At 36.7% G+C, this 17,827-nt stretch overlaps 1 protein-coding gene across 1 annotated transcript in view; it reads left to right on the top strand.

Moving 5' to 3' along the window:
• ROBO1 (roundabout guidance receptor 1) overlaps positions 1-17,478 on the top strand; it is a 405,403-nt gene extending 387,925 nt beyond the window's left edge. Inside the window, exons 27-30 of the mRNA XM_035015148.1 lie at positions 585-737; positions 8,243-8,551; positions 14,567-14,763; positions 16,017-17,478. Coding sequence (XP_034871039.1) covers positions 585-737; positions 8,243-8,551; positions 14,567-14,763; positions 16,017-16,031 — 674 coding nt within the window. The 3' untranslated portion in view covers positions 16,032-17,478. The remainder of the gene's footprint in view (positions 1-584; positions 738-8,242; positions 8,552-14,566; positions 14,764-16,016) is intronic.
• The last annotated feature ends 349 nt before the right edge of the window (positions 17,479-17,827 follow it).

Below are 17,827 nucleotides of genomic sequence, written 5' to 3'. Positions count from 1 at the left end.
TGAGCTTTAATTTTAGGCCTCCTAAGGAAGAAATACCTCAGAATGTATTGATACTAGGTATCTGCCTTCAAAGAATAGCATAAAAACATATTTAATTAAAATAAGGGACATACTTAGTACTGTTCACTCTTAGAACATGAATTTCTTAAGGACTCTGGTGATTCCCTTGAGAAAACAATGTACATTGAATATACTGTGCAAAAATCTAATTACTATTTTTGTTTACTAATAACACTTTAATGAAGTTAGTTGCAAAAGTAATTGGGATGTTTAGGCACCTGGTTGGCTCAGTCTGTAATTGGGGTGTTTTTTTTTAGTAAGTGGTGTCAAGAACTTTAACAAAATAAAGGTACTATAGTTAAAAAAAAAGCCGGAAAAAACTTTCAGCATATTTTTTTTTTCCAGTGGATGGATCAGGCAGAACGGCAAAACTCCTAGTATTTGCTAGAATAGTTTATTTAAAGCTATTTGTAGGAGATTAGGGTTGCTTCTAGTTCTAATGTTGTCTTTTTCTTATTTAATATTATAATTAAAATTCATTGATGAGTTTGGCTCTGATTTTTTTTTTTTTTTTTTTTACTCAGGCCGCCGCCATTTTCATGCGTCCCAGTGCCCTCGACCCACAAGTCCTGTTTCTACAGACAGCAACATGAGTGCTGCTCAAATACAGAAGGCCAGACCAGCCAAGAAGCAAAAACACCAGCCAGGACATCTGCGCAGAGAAGCCTACACAGATGGTAAGTCCATTGAAATGCATGAAAACATCTATGAATCTCGCCTATTCACCCTGGCTCTCTAGGTCTAGACAATGCGTCCACTGGCATTAGAAATTACATTAAAAAGTCATTAACAGTAAGCCTCCTATTACTTAATAGCAGTGATCAACTTTCATATCTTGTCAAGCATCTTCAGTACTTCTAATAAGAGTTATTTAAGAAGCTAAGAACAGTGTATATTTTTATTATGTTTAAAAGGTTATTTTGTTGTTGCAAACAAATAGACATCACTGTAGTTGAAGTAACGACAGAGCCTGAACCTTCATCGCATTCCCTGATAAATCTTCCCAAACGTCCTCTTTTTTTGTTTCCTTTTGGAATTTTGCATTCAAGTACAATTCAATAAACTTGTCTGAATATTAATTCTAACTATGGTGGTGTTACAGTTATTTTTGTGCACCAAAAGGCAAATCGAATCATCTTCCTTCATGCCTTCACATACAATATTGACTCTCACTGAAGAGGTAATGCTTGTATTCTCAAGGGAGCCCAGGAGAATAATGCAAACATGGCGATGTTGTTGAGAGAAAGCCTTTAATGAAAGTGCCTCAGGTGGCCCAGCATTTATTAAACCCGCCACCTTCTCGTTTTATAAACAACCCCAAGGGCTTTGTTGGAAATTCACGTAAGATAAATTCTCTCAGACTCACCCATCTTGTCAAGTTTGCTAAATTCGCTAACGGGGTGGGGGAAGAAGGGTGTCACAGACACTGTCCCCCACCTCCTGGTTCTCTCCAACCACAATCTGATTAGGACTTTCATTACCAGTCAGCAATTTTTCAAAAAGGGCATCATTTGCCATTATCATATGAAAGCCTAATATTATAGATCCTTATCCAAGGTTACAAGGAGGGTTTTCTGAGGCACTTCTCCCTGTGATTCCTGCCACTTGACAGAAAAATTTAATACAAAGCTCACAGCATGATGAGCACAAGTAATTTTGCGATGAGTGGCTGTCCATGCTATTATCTGTACTTTATTCAAAGTATTTTCTCTCACTCGCATCTATCTGATATTAGACTACATTAAATACTGGCATGACACAGCACACCTGGGCCTCCTGGCTTCTGCCCGGGACTCTTTTGTCAGTGAAACTGAGCTGTCAGAATATTATCTGATTTTGAAGGGTTATTACAGTGGCTTTGTGCATGTTTGCTTCTGTAAAGGGACAAACACTAGGTGTAAATCCCCAAACTCTATCGGCAGTTTTACATTTATGGAACCCCCGTAATGGCATTTTACAGGTTTTATAGCTGTCCTCTCAGTTTTTATTATCTGGAAGAGAGTGCTCCTCACTGAAAAACGGGTCAAACAGCAAACCTGGATGTAAACACATCTAGGTTGAATACAAAAGGGAGAAAACCTGGCCTAAAGCTTTGTGTAGTCCTTTCCAGCTCTTATTTATACTTGTTTTGACGGACTTCTAGCATTGAGGGATGCTTTTTCAAAATGCTTTGAATAAATACATGCCCAGTTAAAGGATGCGGTATCACAGTTATAAATTGCACTATGCTTGAAAATTTTTTATGTTTATTGTATCACGTTCTGCAGTACTTTCTTCAAGGTATTTAATAATTAAATGTAAATTCTAGGGCGCCTGGGTGGCTCAGTTGGTTAAGCGACTGCCTTCGGCTCAGGTCATGATCCTGGAGTCCCGGGATCGAGTCCCGCATCGGGCTCCCTGCTCAGCAGGGAGTCTGCTTCTCCCTCTGACCCTCCCCCCTCTCGTGCTCTCTCTCCCATTCTCTCTCTCAAATGAATAAATAAAATCTTTAAAAAAAAAATGTAAATTCTAACTAATCCCTGCAGAGTAACTAGTAAACTGAATGATGAAACACTGAGGTTGTTTTTTTAACGTTAATTTTAGAAATACCAAAGAAATCTAATGAAATAAGTAAAACCAAAGAAGTTAATTTGAAATATTATTTGGATTTTTCATTATTTCACAAAAGGGATTATGCAAAATTATCCTAGGATATAAAGTAATGTGGAAGCCAATAATTATTTTCTTGAAGTCCTAAAAATAGACAAAATGGAAATATGACTAAAGTTATTTTTAAAATTTTAGCTTTAACTTCCTTTTAGCATTTTGATAACCATCTGTCTTTTAGTTATGTTTATTGTACTAAAAAGTCTTGAGTTTAACTTGATAAAGAGAAAATACCAAAATATGTGTTATTTTTTACATATATGGCAATGCATATTGATGAAGTAAAATCAAGTAAATGCAAATACTTCTTCATGCATCAAATAAGAGAAATGCATATACTCTTGCTAGCAGTGGTTATGACATGGGAACACTGGGTCATTTTCTCAGAATATTACTGCATTTTTTGAAAAAAAATTCATAGACCATTTCATGAAGAAACTCAGTGGCAGACACAATTTGTACAATTTATTAAGAAAGAGAAAGAAGAGGGGAGAAGAAGGAATTTAAAGAGCTGCCAACTGTTAAAATGTGAATTAAACATGGTAGTAAGACATGGAGGGTTTTTTTTTTAATTTTTGCTTTTTAATGGTTAAAATGTTAACTCTGATGGCTGAGTTTGATTACTATCAATAGACTTCCTTTGCGAACTAATTTCAGAATACAGTATCAGTCTTGAGTTTGTAGTGTCTTTACTTTGTAAATTTTGTTCGACTTCTGTATTTGCTTCATAGAACTTTTGTAAACGATATAAAGCAAGCTAAAGAGTGGCTCTGTCTGACCCGATGAAGAGTAGTTTGTGATGATCCTTGTCAGTCGGCAACTATATGAGTTTTCTAGTGCTGACATAACAAAGCACTATAAACTAGGTGGCTTAAATGACAGAAATTTATCTTCTCACAGCTCTGGAGGCTAGAAGTCCAAGATCAAGGTGTTGGCAGGGTTGGTTTCTTCTGAGGCCTTTCTCCTTGGCTCATAGATGGCGGTAGTCTCCTTGTGTATTTACTTGGTCTTTCTTCAATCAATGTGTATGTCCTAATCTCCTCTTTGTATAAGGAAACCAGGTAGATTGGAGGAAGGCCCACCCCAAGGACTCCTTTTACCTTAATTACCTCTTGAAAGACCCTATATCCAAATACCATCTCATTCTGAGGTACAGGGGGTTAGGACTTTAACATGTGAGCTTTGAGGGGACACAGTTCAGCCCATAACAGCCCTTGAGCCCCTGATCCGTGGCACTGTGACCATACCTTACTCTGCAGGTAAATCCTAGGCCTCAGAGAGACCCAGGGAGTACTCAATGCACAGAGGAGTACTGTATATTATAGTCACCGTGACAGGCAGAGTCTGTTTATTTATCTCATATTTGCCACTTACAAGTTTAACCCAGATGAAGGGTAGGATTAAAATATATGAATATTTATTAGTCAGAGTCTTAGCGAGTTAAAGCCAAGTGTAAGTGCATTTCTAGGACCTTCTAATAGATTCTTCCCACCCCCTCTTTTCAACCCTTTTGATACATTTACATACTTGATTTAAAAACCAAATCTACATTATTTCTCCAGCCCTACTTTTCATAAATTATAAATTCACCACCCTCTTTGGAATGATGTTATTTTGACTTGATTTATCATTAATTACAAGGTCTTGGGACTTTAAGCAGCTAAGTAAATAGAGTGCCAGATCTCCATAGTGAGTTAATGCTGGCAGAACTGTCTGCATGCATGTGTTCTGACATTTTACTTTATATACATTATACTGCTTTTGGAAAGTATTGTATAAAGAATGATGTTTATGTGATTATATAAGGTGTCTATACATATATATATATGTAAAACAGGTCCATGATCCTATTTGTTAAATCCAATTTGAGCTACCGTTGGTCTGTACTGGGTGAAAGTCCTATTTATCACTATGTGAAATACAGAATTGTTCATAATACAATGATCCCTGCTTTGACACAGTAATTATTTTATAATACCTAAAAAAATTTATTTGGTAACCTATTTGTATGAGAAATAAAACCTACAAGCATTTGCCTCTCACCATCAATTAGATACAGAAGCAATAGTTACATACAGGAAGTTAGAACTCTTAAAATTACTACGGGGCTCTCTTCTCGTTTTTGACCTGTGTTATAGAGCATCTGGGAATAGATTTTGTCTCGAGAGTCACATATTCCCAAGATTTTATGTGCTTTTATAATAGTGGTAATCATCAGCTTTGGTGATCTGATGAACCCAGACATTTTATGATTTGTTGGTTGTGGCAGTTACTTTCTGCCCGCTTGATAATCTGTGTTTGCAATTTGGGGTTGAAGTCTATAGCAAGGAGATAGTGCAGAAATGAGCCTGCAGGCCCTCACTCCATCTGCCGCCAGGTATGTTCTGAATTAGATTTTTCTCCTTTCGTTGCCAGTCCCAGGCTCAGTCTGAACTTAGAACTGCTCTGCCTCTTGGGTCACTTGGCTTTAAGCCACTCAGTACAGTCTGTTTTTTTAACTATCTCTTTTTGGTTATTTTTAATAAACAAGTAGCAGAGGAAGGAGGACTCTCTCATGATAGTACCTTTTTTTTTAAGTATTGGGTTGTTGTTTTTTTTCTTAAATACATTAAAGTGGTAAAGAGGAAAAACCAGGCACAATGACAATGGTAATATATGTTGTAAGGCAAAAAAAAAAAAAATTGTTGGGCACCTGGGTGGCTCAGTTGGTTAAGCAACTGCCTTCGGCTCAGGTCATGATCCTGGAGTCCCGGGATCGAGTCCCGCATCGGGCTCCCTGCTCGGTGGGGAGCCTGCTTCTCCCTCTGACCCTCCCCCCTCTCATGTGCTCTCTCTCTCTCATTCTCTCTGTCTCAAATAAATAAATAAAATCTTAAAAAAAAAATTGTGATTTTATAAAATCAGGCGAAAATTATTGCCATCGGCTGTACTTTGGTTACCATTTTAGGTAATGTTTAGAGGCTATTTATATGAAACTAGAACATGATGAGCCATAAGAACGAACAACAACAAAAAAATGCAAGTAAAAGTTGGACCGCTTTTAATAATGGAGTCCTAACTAAAATAGCTGGTAAGAAGACAGTACCTCAAGCTCTCTGCTTTCAAAGACCAATACGATGAATTCTAATGCCTTAGTTTTAGTATATAATGTCAAAAGACTATTAATTTAAAAAAGACCTACACCTATTTACGGAACAAAAATGATTAATTCTTGGGGCTCCTGGTGGCTCAGTCAGTCAAGCATCTGACTCTTTGTTTCAGCTCAGGTTGTGATCTGGAGGTGGTGTTATTGAGCACCCATCGGGCTCTGTGCTGAGTGCAGAGTCTGCATTCTCTCTCCCCCTGCCCCTCCCCCACTCTCCCACTCTCTCCGTCTCTCAAATAAATAAATAAAATCTTAAATAAAAAAAGAACTCCTAAGGCACAATTTTAATACTCAAGAATTTCTCATGCTGGTATATGTAAATGACAGTGGAACATTGTCAGTAATAGTAAACTATATGGAAACAACCTAAATATTCCTCTGTGAGGATTGGCTAAATAAATAATGATATATTCATTCAACAGAGCATTATACAAACTTTTCAAAAAAAGAGCAGAGCTGTATGTACATATAGGGAGATGTATACAACTACACAGGTGAAAAAAAATGCAATTCTACCTATGTCAATAAGAGAGGAAAGTGCATATTTGTGTGTGGTACTTTTCAGCAGACCTCCACATAAGGGTGGGCAGAGAGGCACTATACAGCCCTAGGGGTGGCCATTTTATATAGTCCCTGATGCGAATGATGATCCCTGGATTTATGCAGCTTGGTAGGCCTGATTTGTGTGTATAAATCATTTCTGGAATGATCTATAGAAAAATATTCAAACTGATTACCTCCACATTATCAATATTGAGGATTTGAAATGGAGAGGGAAAGACATGAAGGGTTGTATTTTCAAGTTCTTATGTACTTTTGATTTATTTTTAGCATGTAAATGTGTTTTTTTTTTGTTGTTGAAAATGTTAATTTTTTGCTCCTAAGCATTAACACATGTTTTATAAATGTTTTTTAGTTGACTTATTCTATCACCTAGATATTGCTTTCCAAATATGAAAACATTACCATTTTTGAAGTCATGACTGAAAAAACCATGCTGATAATTCCCAACTCTCAGTATCTCTGGGTCTTGACCTCTCTTGAAACTCAGATTTTATGTACAGAAACCTGTTGGACATCTCTGTCTAGGCGCCTCCTCTCCACTTTTCTAAAACTGAACTGATACTCTTCCTCTGCAGGCCATCCATCTCTTCCTCATCCCCTCCTTCCTTATTTTCAGTGAAGTTTCTCTCATCTGCCTAGTCAACTATAGCAAAATTCCTAAAAGTCATCTTAGAATCTTTCCTTTCCTTCCTCTACTATATTCCATTGATCATTAAATAATATTGATTTTTCTTCCTTAAGATCTCTCAAATACATCGCCTCATCTGAACAGCCACCAATACAATTCCATCCCCTATCATTACTTATCTGAGCTATAACAATAACCTCTTGCCCTCCTGGATTCAAGCCTTTCCTTTTAATTCATCCTCCATACTAAAGGCAAAACAAACTAAAGCTGAAATCTCTTCATATTCTTCTACTAAGTTACCAACTATTATTAGGATATCTATTTCTGCCCCCTGGAATGTACATAGGAGTCAAGGATAGCACCCCTTAAAGAAAATAAATTTTTTAGATATCAAATTTTTACCTACTTTTATCCTTAAGTATGTCTATAAGAAGTTGAAATATATGTAATGTCCAGTTATATAGATATATGTGTGTGTTATATATATAATTATATATATATACATTAACATATATATATAATGTATAATGAAAGATAGATAGATGACACTAACTTATATTTATACCAGAGATTATCTGATTTTAAAACTCTGGGTGCAGAGACCCCATCAATTAATGGTAGATTATAAACACAAAATAGAATGAAATGGTATAAAGAATACTGAACCAGAGATTAAGAATCTAAGGGCATTGGTCCTGGTTCTGATCATATCTCAATTTGAGATTGGAAAATAACTTAAGGTCTATGTGTTTGAGTTTCCCTTCTTACAGAACGAGAAGGGATTTAGGCTAGATTAGAGGTGGCAAATAGGTCTCAACTCAAGTGCCAACCTCAATCAATTTGAAGTGGTTGCCTGAAGAGTAAGGGTATGCATTTGGGACCATCAACATTATGCCAAAATCAATTAAGAAGGTCTGTCATGGTTGGGGGAGAGAAAGTGATAGCATATATGCCCATATTAGCTAACCCAAGAGTAGATAATCTTTAAGTCCCGGCTCTAGGATTCAATATTTTTCTGCCATATAACAATGAGAATACATTGAAATTGTTGATCCTCTTTGTTCCTTGGTTACCTTCAACTGTTCCAGTTCCTTTAAGATATATTATCTCACAACTGAATGTGACTCCAATGCTAATATTAATATTTAAAAATTTCATAAGAGGCAGACTTTTACAGTATTTTCAATATTTCTTTCTAGATCTTCCACCTCCTCCAGTGCCACCACCTGCTATAAAGTCACCCACTGTCCAGTCCAAGGCACAGCTGGAGGTGCGACCTGTAATCGTGCCAAAACTCCCTTCTATAGAAGCAAGAACAGACAGATCATCAGATAGAAAAGTAGGCAGTTACAAGGGGAGAGAAGTATTGGATGGAAGACAAGTTGCTGATATGAGAACCAATCTGGGTGATACCAGAGAAGCACAGGAACAGCAAAATGATGGCAAAGGACGAGGAAATAAGGCAGCAAAACGAGACCTTCCACCAGCAAAGACTCACCTCATCCAAGGTACTCATTTATTCAAACAGCAAATAAATACAGATAGAACATATGTTTGCAAGTTGCACTGTTAGGTTCTCTTAGGCCATATGAAAAGTGATAAGATTTAGAAATTTACTCTCTAATGGAGGAGACAAGCATGCACTCAAATAATTTTAATATAATTAAATTAAATTAAATATGTAACATTATATAAGACTTCCTTGGACAGTGCCAGTTGAGTTGGGTTTTAAAGGAAAGCATGATTCTAACAGGTTAAACAGAGAGAAGGGGATAGCAGGTAAAGGAAGTAGGTGTAAAAAAAAACGTGTGGATGTAAAAACAAATGTTTGGTGAACATTGATTCCTAGTTTGGCCAGACACAATAGTGAAAGATAAAACTAGAAAGGTCATTGGGCCAGATTGGGAAGTCTGGGAATATGATCTAGAGTGTGGGATTTATGATATAGGCAGTGGTAAGCCAGGAAAGAATTTTGAACAAGAAATGACAGAATCAGATTTTTAGAAAAATAACTGGCAGCACTCTATGTGAAGGAAGAGGCATTGGACTTGTGTAGATGAAGGTACCAGATCATTGTAAAATATCTAGGTATAAACTATGAAAACACTGAATTAAAATAGTTGTGTGGAAAAAGGAGAAAACAGCCTACATTAGCATTTCAGAGATAGAACCAGTGGTGACTAATCGAAAGTAGAAAAATAGAATGAAATTATGGGGGCGTCTGGGTGGCTCAGTCGTTAAGCGTCTGCCTTCGGCTCAGGTCATGATCCCAGGGTCCTGGGATTGAGCCCCACATTGGGCTCCCTGCTCAGCGGGAAGCCTGCTTCTCCCTCTCCCTCTCCCCCTGCTTGTGTTCCCGCTCTCGCTGTGACTCTCTCTGTCAAATAAATAAAATCTTAAAAAAAAAAAAAAAGAATGAAATTATGGAGTAAAGCAAAAGTTACTCAAATGTTAATTAGATGGCCCTGTTGGCTAGTGGAACCTAATTGTACTAACCAATGTAGAGAAAAAGAAAAAAAAATAAACAGAAAAGATGTCTTAGGGAAAAGAATTTCAATTTTGAATGAATTAAGGTGCTGATAAGAGCACAGATATGAAGAAAATCAGTAAGACTTTAGAGAACTAAGTTTAAAGATCAGGAGAAAGGTTGTGAGAGGGGGTTTTAGAAACAGCAACATGGAGGGGAAAATTATATGAGTTACAAAGGCTAAATTATCAGCAGTGATACACTGGTTAATGTTGAACAATCAATTCTCTAGGAGGAAAGCAAAGCAAAATCCTAATTTGTAGCCATTTACTCACTTCTATTGGGTAGTTAGTTCCAAGATGGCTGGTTTCAATCTGCTAATATGAAGTCAGTGAAAGTGGAGTTGGGAAGACTTGGGTACTCTTTTTTTTGGGGGGGGGGAACATGTGAGCCAACTCCAACACACCAATAATCAGCAGTGATTATATTCAAAGGTTAAGCACAAGAATGACTTTCTATAGTGGAAATTGAGATGGATCTACCAAGAGATATAAAATAATCAGGATCTCCAAGCCAGAGAGAATAGTATCCTAGAAAGAATGGAGGAGGAAATTTTAAGATAGAAAGAAATCTAAAATGCCACCCAGAAGTAAAAGTTGGGTGTCAACAGGAGGTGGGGGCTGGGGGAAAAACACATGAGGATTTTGCAATATGTTATTTGTGGGTGGTATTCAAAAGAATTGTTTTTAGTATTGTAGTCAAAATAGAAGCCAGACTGTAGGGGGTTGTAAAGTAAATGGAAATTGTGGAAGGGAGGTGATGAGCTCTTTTCAGAAGGTGGGGAAGAGGAGACATTGGCAACGAGTTTGCCGGGAGGGCAGAATTTGTAGAAATGCTTTAGGATAGGATTATTAGAGATGAAAGAGAAGAAACAGTTTAGGAGAAAGAAACACAAAAAAGGGGGAGATTGATGGAAGAGCCTGAAAAGAGTGTTAGGGAAAGGAATCTTAGAAGCCTGTAGGGGGCAGGCACTTCAACTACTACTGTATTTTAATAGATATATTGCAGTAAGAGTAGACATTAATCTCTTGTTCTGTTTATTATGAGCCCCTGGTCATTAGCAACTTTCTTGCAAAATGGGAGTCAGTTTCACTCTGTTCTGTGACAGGAAGCCTGAACTCCTAATCCAGGGTGGACTCAGCAGTAAAGTGATAAGTAAAAGTACCCTTCAGGCAGATGCCTCTGTTATGTGACGCAAAGCACTTGGTGTTATCGCCACAATCCAAAGTTTGAAAAACAGCCTTTTTATCAGTTAAGCAAAAGGTGATCTGGCTCTGAACTTTTGACCCAGGAGTAGTGGGATTTATAAATATAATGTCGTGACATATATTATGAAGTTATATGTGGCCTGAAAGTATAGACCAATTTGCTGCTACAAGTAAGCTTTCTCTAAAGCATTGGGATTCTTCAGGAGAAGATTTTACAAACCAAAATGAAATTATTTTATTAATCTTTAGAAATTTAATAAGTTGTCCTTTGTGTTATAAAAATATTTCTTTTTTTTTTTAAAGATTTTATTTATTTATTTGACAGAGAGAGACACAGCGAGAGAGGGAACACAAGCAGGGGGAGTGGGAGTGTGAGAGGGAGAAGCAGGCTTCCCACGGAGCAGGGAGCCCGATGCGGGGCTCGATCCCAGGACCCTGGGATCATGACCTGAGCCGAAGGCAGACACTTAACGACTGAGCCACCCAGGCGCCCTATAAAAATATTTCTAACTAAAGAACTATTACTGGAACTATTAATCTAGAAACAAGGAACCTTATTTCATGGAAAGCACTGGGATACACTGACCAGATTATTATTTTGAAGGTCTTGCTTTCCCAAATTGTTATGTGAAACATAACCCTATGTGTATGTATGTGTCATTAAATGATCATTTCTACGCATTGCTATAATTTTCACCTTCATAGTTCAGTTGACATTATTTAAAATGAAAGAGGCACCCTGATTTACATGTGTAATGAATGGTCATTTTTAATTAAAGAGAGTGGTCTTCAAGACTTGAATGACTGAGCTTTTTGCTGACATTTATCTCAATTAGTTCAATTTATTTTTACATATATTAAACATCCACTGTGTTATAAAGCCTTGTACTGGTCCTGATATTTATGTGCAAACATGAATCTTGACCTCATGAAGCTTATAGTCAGAGACAGAGATAGGTATCTATACGTTTATAGATATACTCATATTTGGTATAATGTTTATGATACTATAGTTGAGAGTCCAAAGAAGGGACAGTTAGCCCAGGCTTGTGGGGTATGTAAGGTAAAGAAAGACTTCTTGATCTTTCTTCATGGAAATGATGAATAAGCTGAGTGTTCAGGATGGGTGAAATTTAGCTTGGATAAGAAAAGTGGATAGGTTATTCTGTCAGAGAAACTCAGCATGAAAAGCTCTGAGGTACATTGAGAAGATTATAAGAAATTTAGTGTTGCTAGATAATAAAGGTGGCCAAAGGGGAAGCTCTGGGGGTAAATGAAAGTCTAAGTCATAGATGCCTGTAGTTCCTACAAGAAGGCAGCTGAGTGAATATGGTTTAGAGAGGAATGACTTGAGGCAGGGATCTATTAGTAGATATTTACGACACCTGGAGAAGAGATGTTGTGGATACAAACTAGGCTATAGGAGCAGAGAGGAGTGAATGGGAAAATTCAAAATTTAACAATTTTTAGTGTTAAAAATCAGGCTCGCTTGTGTATATTTGAATGTGTGGAAGAAGTACATTTAAGGAGTACTGGAAAGTGGTTGGAAGGGAGGGAAGGCTCTAAAATAATTTCAGTTTTCTGTATTTGTTGTCCTAATGATTAGTATTGTCATTAACTATATTAGGGAATACAGAGACGAAAGAAAGACATGATGAGGTCAATGTTCGACATACTGAGTTTGAGGGATACTTAAGAGGAAGTGTTCAACATAGATCAGGAGTTGCAGATATAAATTAATGATTTGTCATGATAAAATATTAATTAAATCTACTCATTCATTCACTCAAAACTATTTATCAATGACCTATTACATGTCAAGCTGAGAGTATATCAAAACACAAAACACTAAAAAATACCTGCCCCCATGACAGTTACAATCTAGAAAAGGTTACAGTCTGTGAGAATAGATTAAATTTCCCAAAGTGAGTGGGAAAAAGAATGTATATATACACTACGCTAGGTGTTTAAACCTGCAATATGTAAGATGTACTGCATTAAGAAGAGCCCACAGGAGACTGGCCAGGAAGGGAGGAGAACTAGAAGCTGGGAACAGTGATGTTTAAACTGATGGTGGTTTCCAGATGAAGGGCAGTGACAAGTCCAGAGACATGAGGGCTGAAACATGATGAGCATTATCAAAGTCCACAGTGAATTTCCTCTCCCATTGTAGTAATGTGGGCATGGATAGATTTCCATGGGATTCAGAGTAAACAGGAGTTGTTTCTACTAGTATTGAGTCTAAATTGCTTTAAGAAGCTTTGGTGAGCTGTAAGGACAAGAAGAAGGTATTGATTCATGTAGAGCACAGGCTTAAGGGGAAATTTTGATCGAGAGAGAGATTTTATATTGTAGCCTGACAAAAACTAAAGTTGATGGAGAGAAAAAGATTGATGGAACAGGGACAGAAGATGAAGGTGACAGGATTCTTAATGCTATGAAGCAAGGGTACAGGAACCAGGAACAGTGGTCTTGATGGACTGTGAGACCCCAGTGAGTCTGAATCTGGATGAGGGGTGGAAATTGTGATGAGTAGAATAGAAGGAGAAAGATGCCATCAAGGAGGACTAAAAAGGTGACATAGGTAGACTGGTTTGGCCCTCCCAGGAGGAGAATGTTTTGTGCAAAGGTCAGGGAGTATTAACTTAGAATGAGTGCTGGTTGGGCTGGAGGTGAGCCTTCCTCACTCTACTGCAGAGAACTTCAGTGGAAACCTCTGGGGAAATCAGATTTCATTCAGGCAGCACGGACATTAGAGGAAGTATCTGGGGGAGGAAAAAAATGCATGAAGAAGAGTTGGTTTTTCGTGTGTTTGGTGTCCAAAGGGTAGAGTGGACGGGCTTTGGAGAGAAGTGAGCAGCTGAAAGATGCATCAGTATAAGCAGCACCAAATTAAAAGCAGTATGGAGGGACGCCTGGGTGGCTCAGTTGGTTAAGTGTTTGCCTTCAGCTCAGGTCATGAACCCAGTGTCCTGGGATTGAGTCTTGCATAGGGCTCCTTGCTCAGTGGGGAGCCTGCTTCTCCCTCTGCCTTCCGCACTCCCTGCTTATGTGCTCTCTCTCTCTGACAAATAAATAAATAAAATCTTTTTAAATAAATAAATAAAAGCAGTATGGAGATAGAAATTCAGGAGATGGCATTTAATTAGAATGGCTTTGTGTTTTGAGCTAGAAACAATGGCAGACTTCTGAGATTCAGGGCTCCACAATGTAAATATGATGTTGAAATGGAGGATGACATCTTGGTGTCTGGAAAGTGAACCTGGGCTTGGTTCTGTTTTGGTAATTTGAGGAAACTGGGCTTTGTTTCTATCAATGCCTTGAAATCTTCGTAGTTTGCATAGGGATTTCACTATCCCCTCTGTTTTTACAGCAACAACAGTAGGAGCTCCTCTGGGTGTAGATATTATTAATGCTTTTTTAGAAAAGTGGAAACTAAAGCCTAAAATAATTGGAGATCACATAGTGAAGGATAGGACTGGAAGCTAAGTCTGACTCCAAGTTTGGTTTACCTCTTCTAATGATGTTGGTCCCGAGTGAGTTTGAGGTAGGCAAGAGCTTGTGGAGTGAAATCAACTTGAAGGCCAACCACTACCAGGAAAGACAACAAGGGTTGTTATTTTCTTTTTCAGGACAGTGCTGCCTTTTTAATTATTGTTATAAAATATCCTCATTTATTCCTCAAAAATACTGATGCTTCCTCATTCAGAATTACAGACATAAGTGTGTTACATTATGCCTTGAAAATGTACAATGGTGTTCATATACAATTATATTTCATTACACAGAGGATATTCTACCTTACTGTAGACCTACTTTTCCTACATCCAATAATCCCAGAGATCCTAGTTCTTCAAGCTCAATGTCATCAAGAGGATCAGGAAGCAGACAAAGAGAACAAGCAAATGTAGGTCGAAGAAATATTGCAGAAATGCAAGTTCTTGGAGGATATGAAAGGGGAGAAGATAATAATGAAGAATTAGAGGTATCTATAACTTTTTTCCAATTTCTCAGCATTATACTGGTTGTTATATCAGCCTCAAAATCAGGAATATTTATCAGTCTACAGAAATGTTACTGTTTTAGCACAAATCCTAATGTTAGTGATGCCAGAGACTGAAATTCTGTGAATTTAATGATTTCCCTGAAATGTGTTCCAAAGTTGTAAAGGGTGATAATAGTTTCTTTTTAGATCTAGAGGGCGTATTCATCTGCAGATATTCAGATAAGAAATTTATATGGCAATCATGTTGTTAGGAAATGAGAACTATTTATCCAGATAATATATTGCATAGTATTATATTATAGGTTATAAAAACCAGTAAGGTGACAGAGTTATCAGGATTTGAATGAAGGTGCTTAGCCTATGTTATCGGCCACCGAGTAATCACTGGGGTTAATCTGACTGATTTGACCAACTATCTTCCACCTTCATTCTTCTGAAAATGAGAACCTGATCCTCGACTCTAACCTTCCTAGATGGAGGAGTATACTTTTTGAGTCAAATATATACTTCTCTGTTGGAATTTATAGATAGGGATGCAAGATAGAATTGACAGTACATCATATCACAAAATCACCTCCTATTTTTTTAAGACAGTGTTTTCCCCATTTAATTAAAAAAAAAAAAGTTGAGGGCAAATTTCTCTTCCTACAAATATATTTGATCCCAAGTAGATTGTTAAATGAATGAATGAACTTTTAAAAATAGAAGATGAAACATTTTAAGGAATGATGTCTAATTGAATTTTCTGTAACCCCAGAACATTTTGATTTTGACATTTAAAATAGGAAGACTTTCTTCCTACAGTTGTTATGAGAAGTTGTTTTATAAGTTCTTTTATTTGTTGTTTTTTTTTTTTTTTAAGTAAGAGAACCTTTTTGGAGGATAAAAAGTTATCATACATAACTCTAATAACGATTTTGAACTACAATGGTGAGTTGGGGCTATGGAGAGTAGAGAAATCCTCCTTCTACTGCTCCTCTTTCCCCTACCCCACGAGCCCCAATACCCAGATATTGCACAGAATACAGTTTGGTACTTGCAGAGAACTATTGCATTTTCTATCAAAACCAGCTAACGACAAATTAATGAGTTGCCGTGAGCACTTTCTAACATATGCCGGGGAATGAATGAAGAAATATCAACTGTAAGGTTGAAAACATATAAATCAACGAAACTCTAAAACTGTACTCTAAGATTTATTTTCAAATTTAACAAACACTTTTCTCTTACAGGAAACTGAAAGCTGAAAACAACCAGAGAGGCTTGTGAGATCTAATGTGAAAATTATCACTCAAGATGCCTCATGTCTGATGACACATGACGCCAGATAAAATGTTCAGTGCAATCAGAGTGTAAAAATTGTCATTTTTATTCCTCCTATTGGAATACCATTTTAAAAAATTTTATTGGAGTTTTATTGTGTTGTTTGATCTTTATCCTGAATGAAGAACTTCCCTATTCCCCTCGCTGTTGGAACAAACCATTACACCTTACTTCCAGCAAGGGAAATATTTGACTTCTTGCTTCAGTCATCAGCCAGCAAGAGAGAATGACACAGTTCTTTTACATTTTGCCCCCGAGATATGGCATTGCACTGCTTATATACCAAGCCAATTTTTAGCAAAGTATTGATCAAAGATACAAAATTGATTAATCAACCTCATGCCAAGGGCTGTCAAGATAAAATCTTTCTATAACCAACTGCTAAATGCAAATTAAAACATATTTCATTTTAACATGATTTTTCAAATCAGTCTTTCATACCACCCTCTGCTGGGAGAAAATAAAATATAACAAATGCAGAACAACCACAAATCAATTTGAATGGGGTAGAAACATTGTAAATATATGCTCTTTGCAACCCCTGGTGGTACTTTATTTTGTCTTCATTTCAATCATTGAAGTATATTCTTCTTGGAAATATACTTTTGGATAAGTAGGGGTAAGCCAGTTGGATCTCTGGTTGTCTAGTCATTGTCATAAGTAAGCCTAGCAAAAAACCTTGTTCTATTTTTCAATCAAATGCAATTATAAATGCATATTACAAAAAATGGATGTTTTTAATGACCAATTGAATAAGGACATCCCTATCTTAACTGGCCTAAATTTCTTCTGGTAGTGTCAGTTCAACTTTCAGAAGTGCCACTTAAGGAAGTTTGATTTTTGTTTTTGTAATGCACTGTTTTTAATCTTTTTTTTTTTTTTTTTTGGTTTTAAAAGCACAATCACTAAACTTTATTTGTAAACCATTGTAACTATTAACCTTTTTTGTCTTATTGAAAAAAAAAATGTTGAGAAGCGTTTTTAACCTGTTTTGTTCATGCTCTATGTTTGTATTTGGAATATTTGAATGATGACAGATGGTGAAGTAACGTGCGTACTTTATTGTGGGCCATGAACAATGGTTCTTACTTTTCCTGGACTTAAAGAAAAAAAGGTTTAAGTTTGTTGTGGCCAATGTTGAAACTTATAAGATTTTCTTATAAGTTCAAAGAGAGGCATTACTTGCTTTGAATTGCCAAATGATGCCCTCTGACTGTAGATTTTTATCCTTTTTTGTTGTTATATGAATTTCATTGACTTGATAATTGGTGCTATTTGAGGAAAAAAATATATACATTTATTCATACACAGGTATCAGGCCTGACCCCACTGGAAAACAAAGCCAAACAAAACTGAACCACAAAAAAAAAAGCTGGTGTTCACCAAAAACTAAATGTGTTCACTTAGATAATTTGACAGTTACATAGAAAGGGTGTGCAAGTACTAAGGGAAAATTCCATGTGATTAATGTTTTCATTATGTTCATGTAAGAAGCCTCTTATTTTTAGCCATAATTTTGCATACTGAAAACCAATAATCAGAAAAGTAATTTTGTCACATTATTTATTAAAAATGTTCTCAAATACATCATTCTTTCTTGTGTTGATTTCTTTTGTTTTTTCATTGTGTGACCAAATTTATTCCATTTAATCACAAAGTTGTGCTGTCTTAACATTTCACCACTATAGTATCAGATGAGTGAAAATTCTGAACAACCAGG

The sequence above is a fragment of the Mirounga leonina genome, unplaced genomic scaffold, assembly GCF_011800145.1.
Source record: "Mirounga leonina isolate KUSES-001 unplaced genomic scaffold, KU_Mleo_1.0 Mir_169, whole genome shotgun sequence".
Lineage (NCBI taxonomy): Eukaryota > Metazoa > Chordata > Mammalia > Carnivora > Phocidae > Mirounga > Mirounga leonina.
The sequence above is the reverse complement of the archived record's forward strand: the minus strand, read 5'-3'. Positions and strand labels throughout refer to the sequence as shown.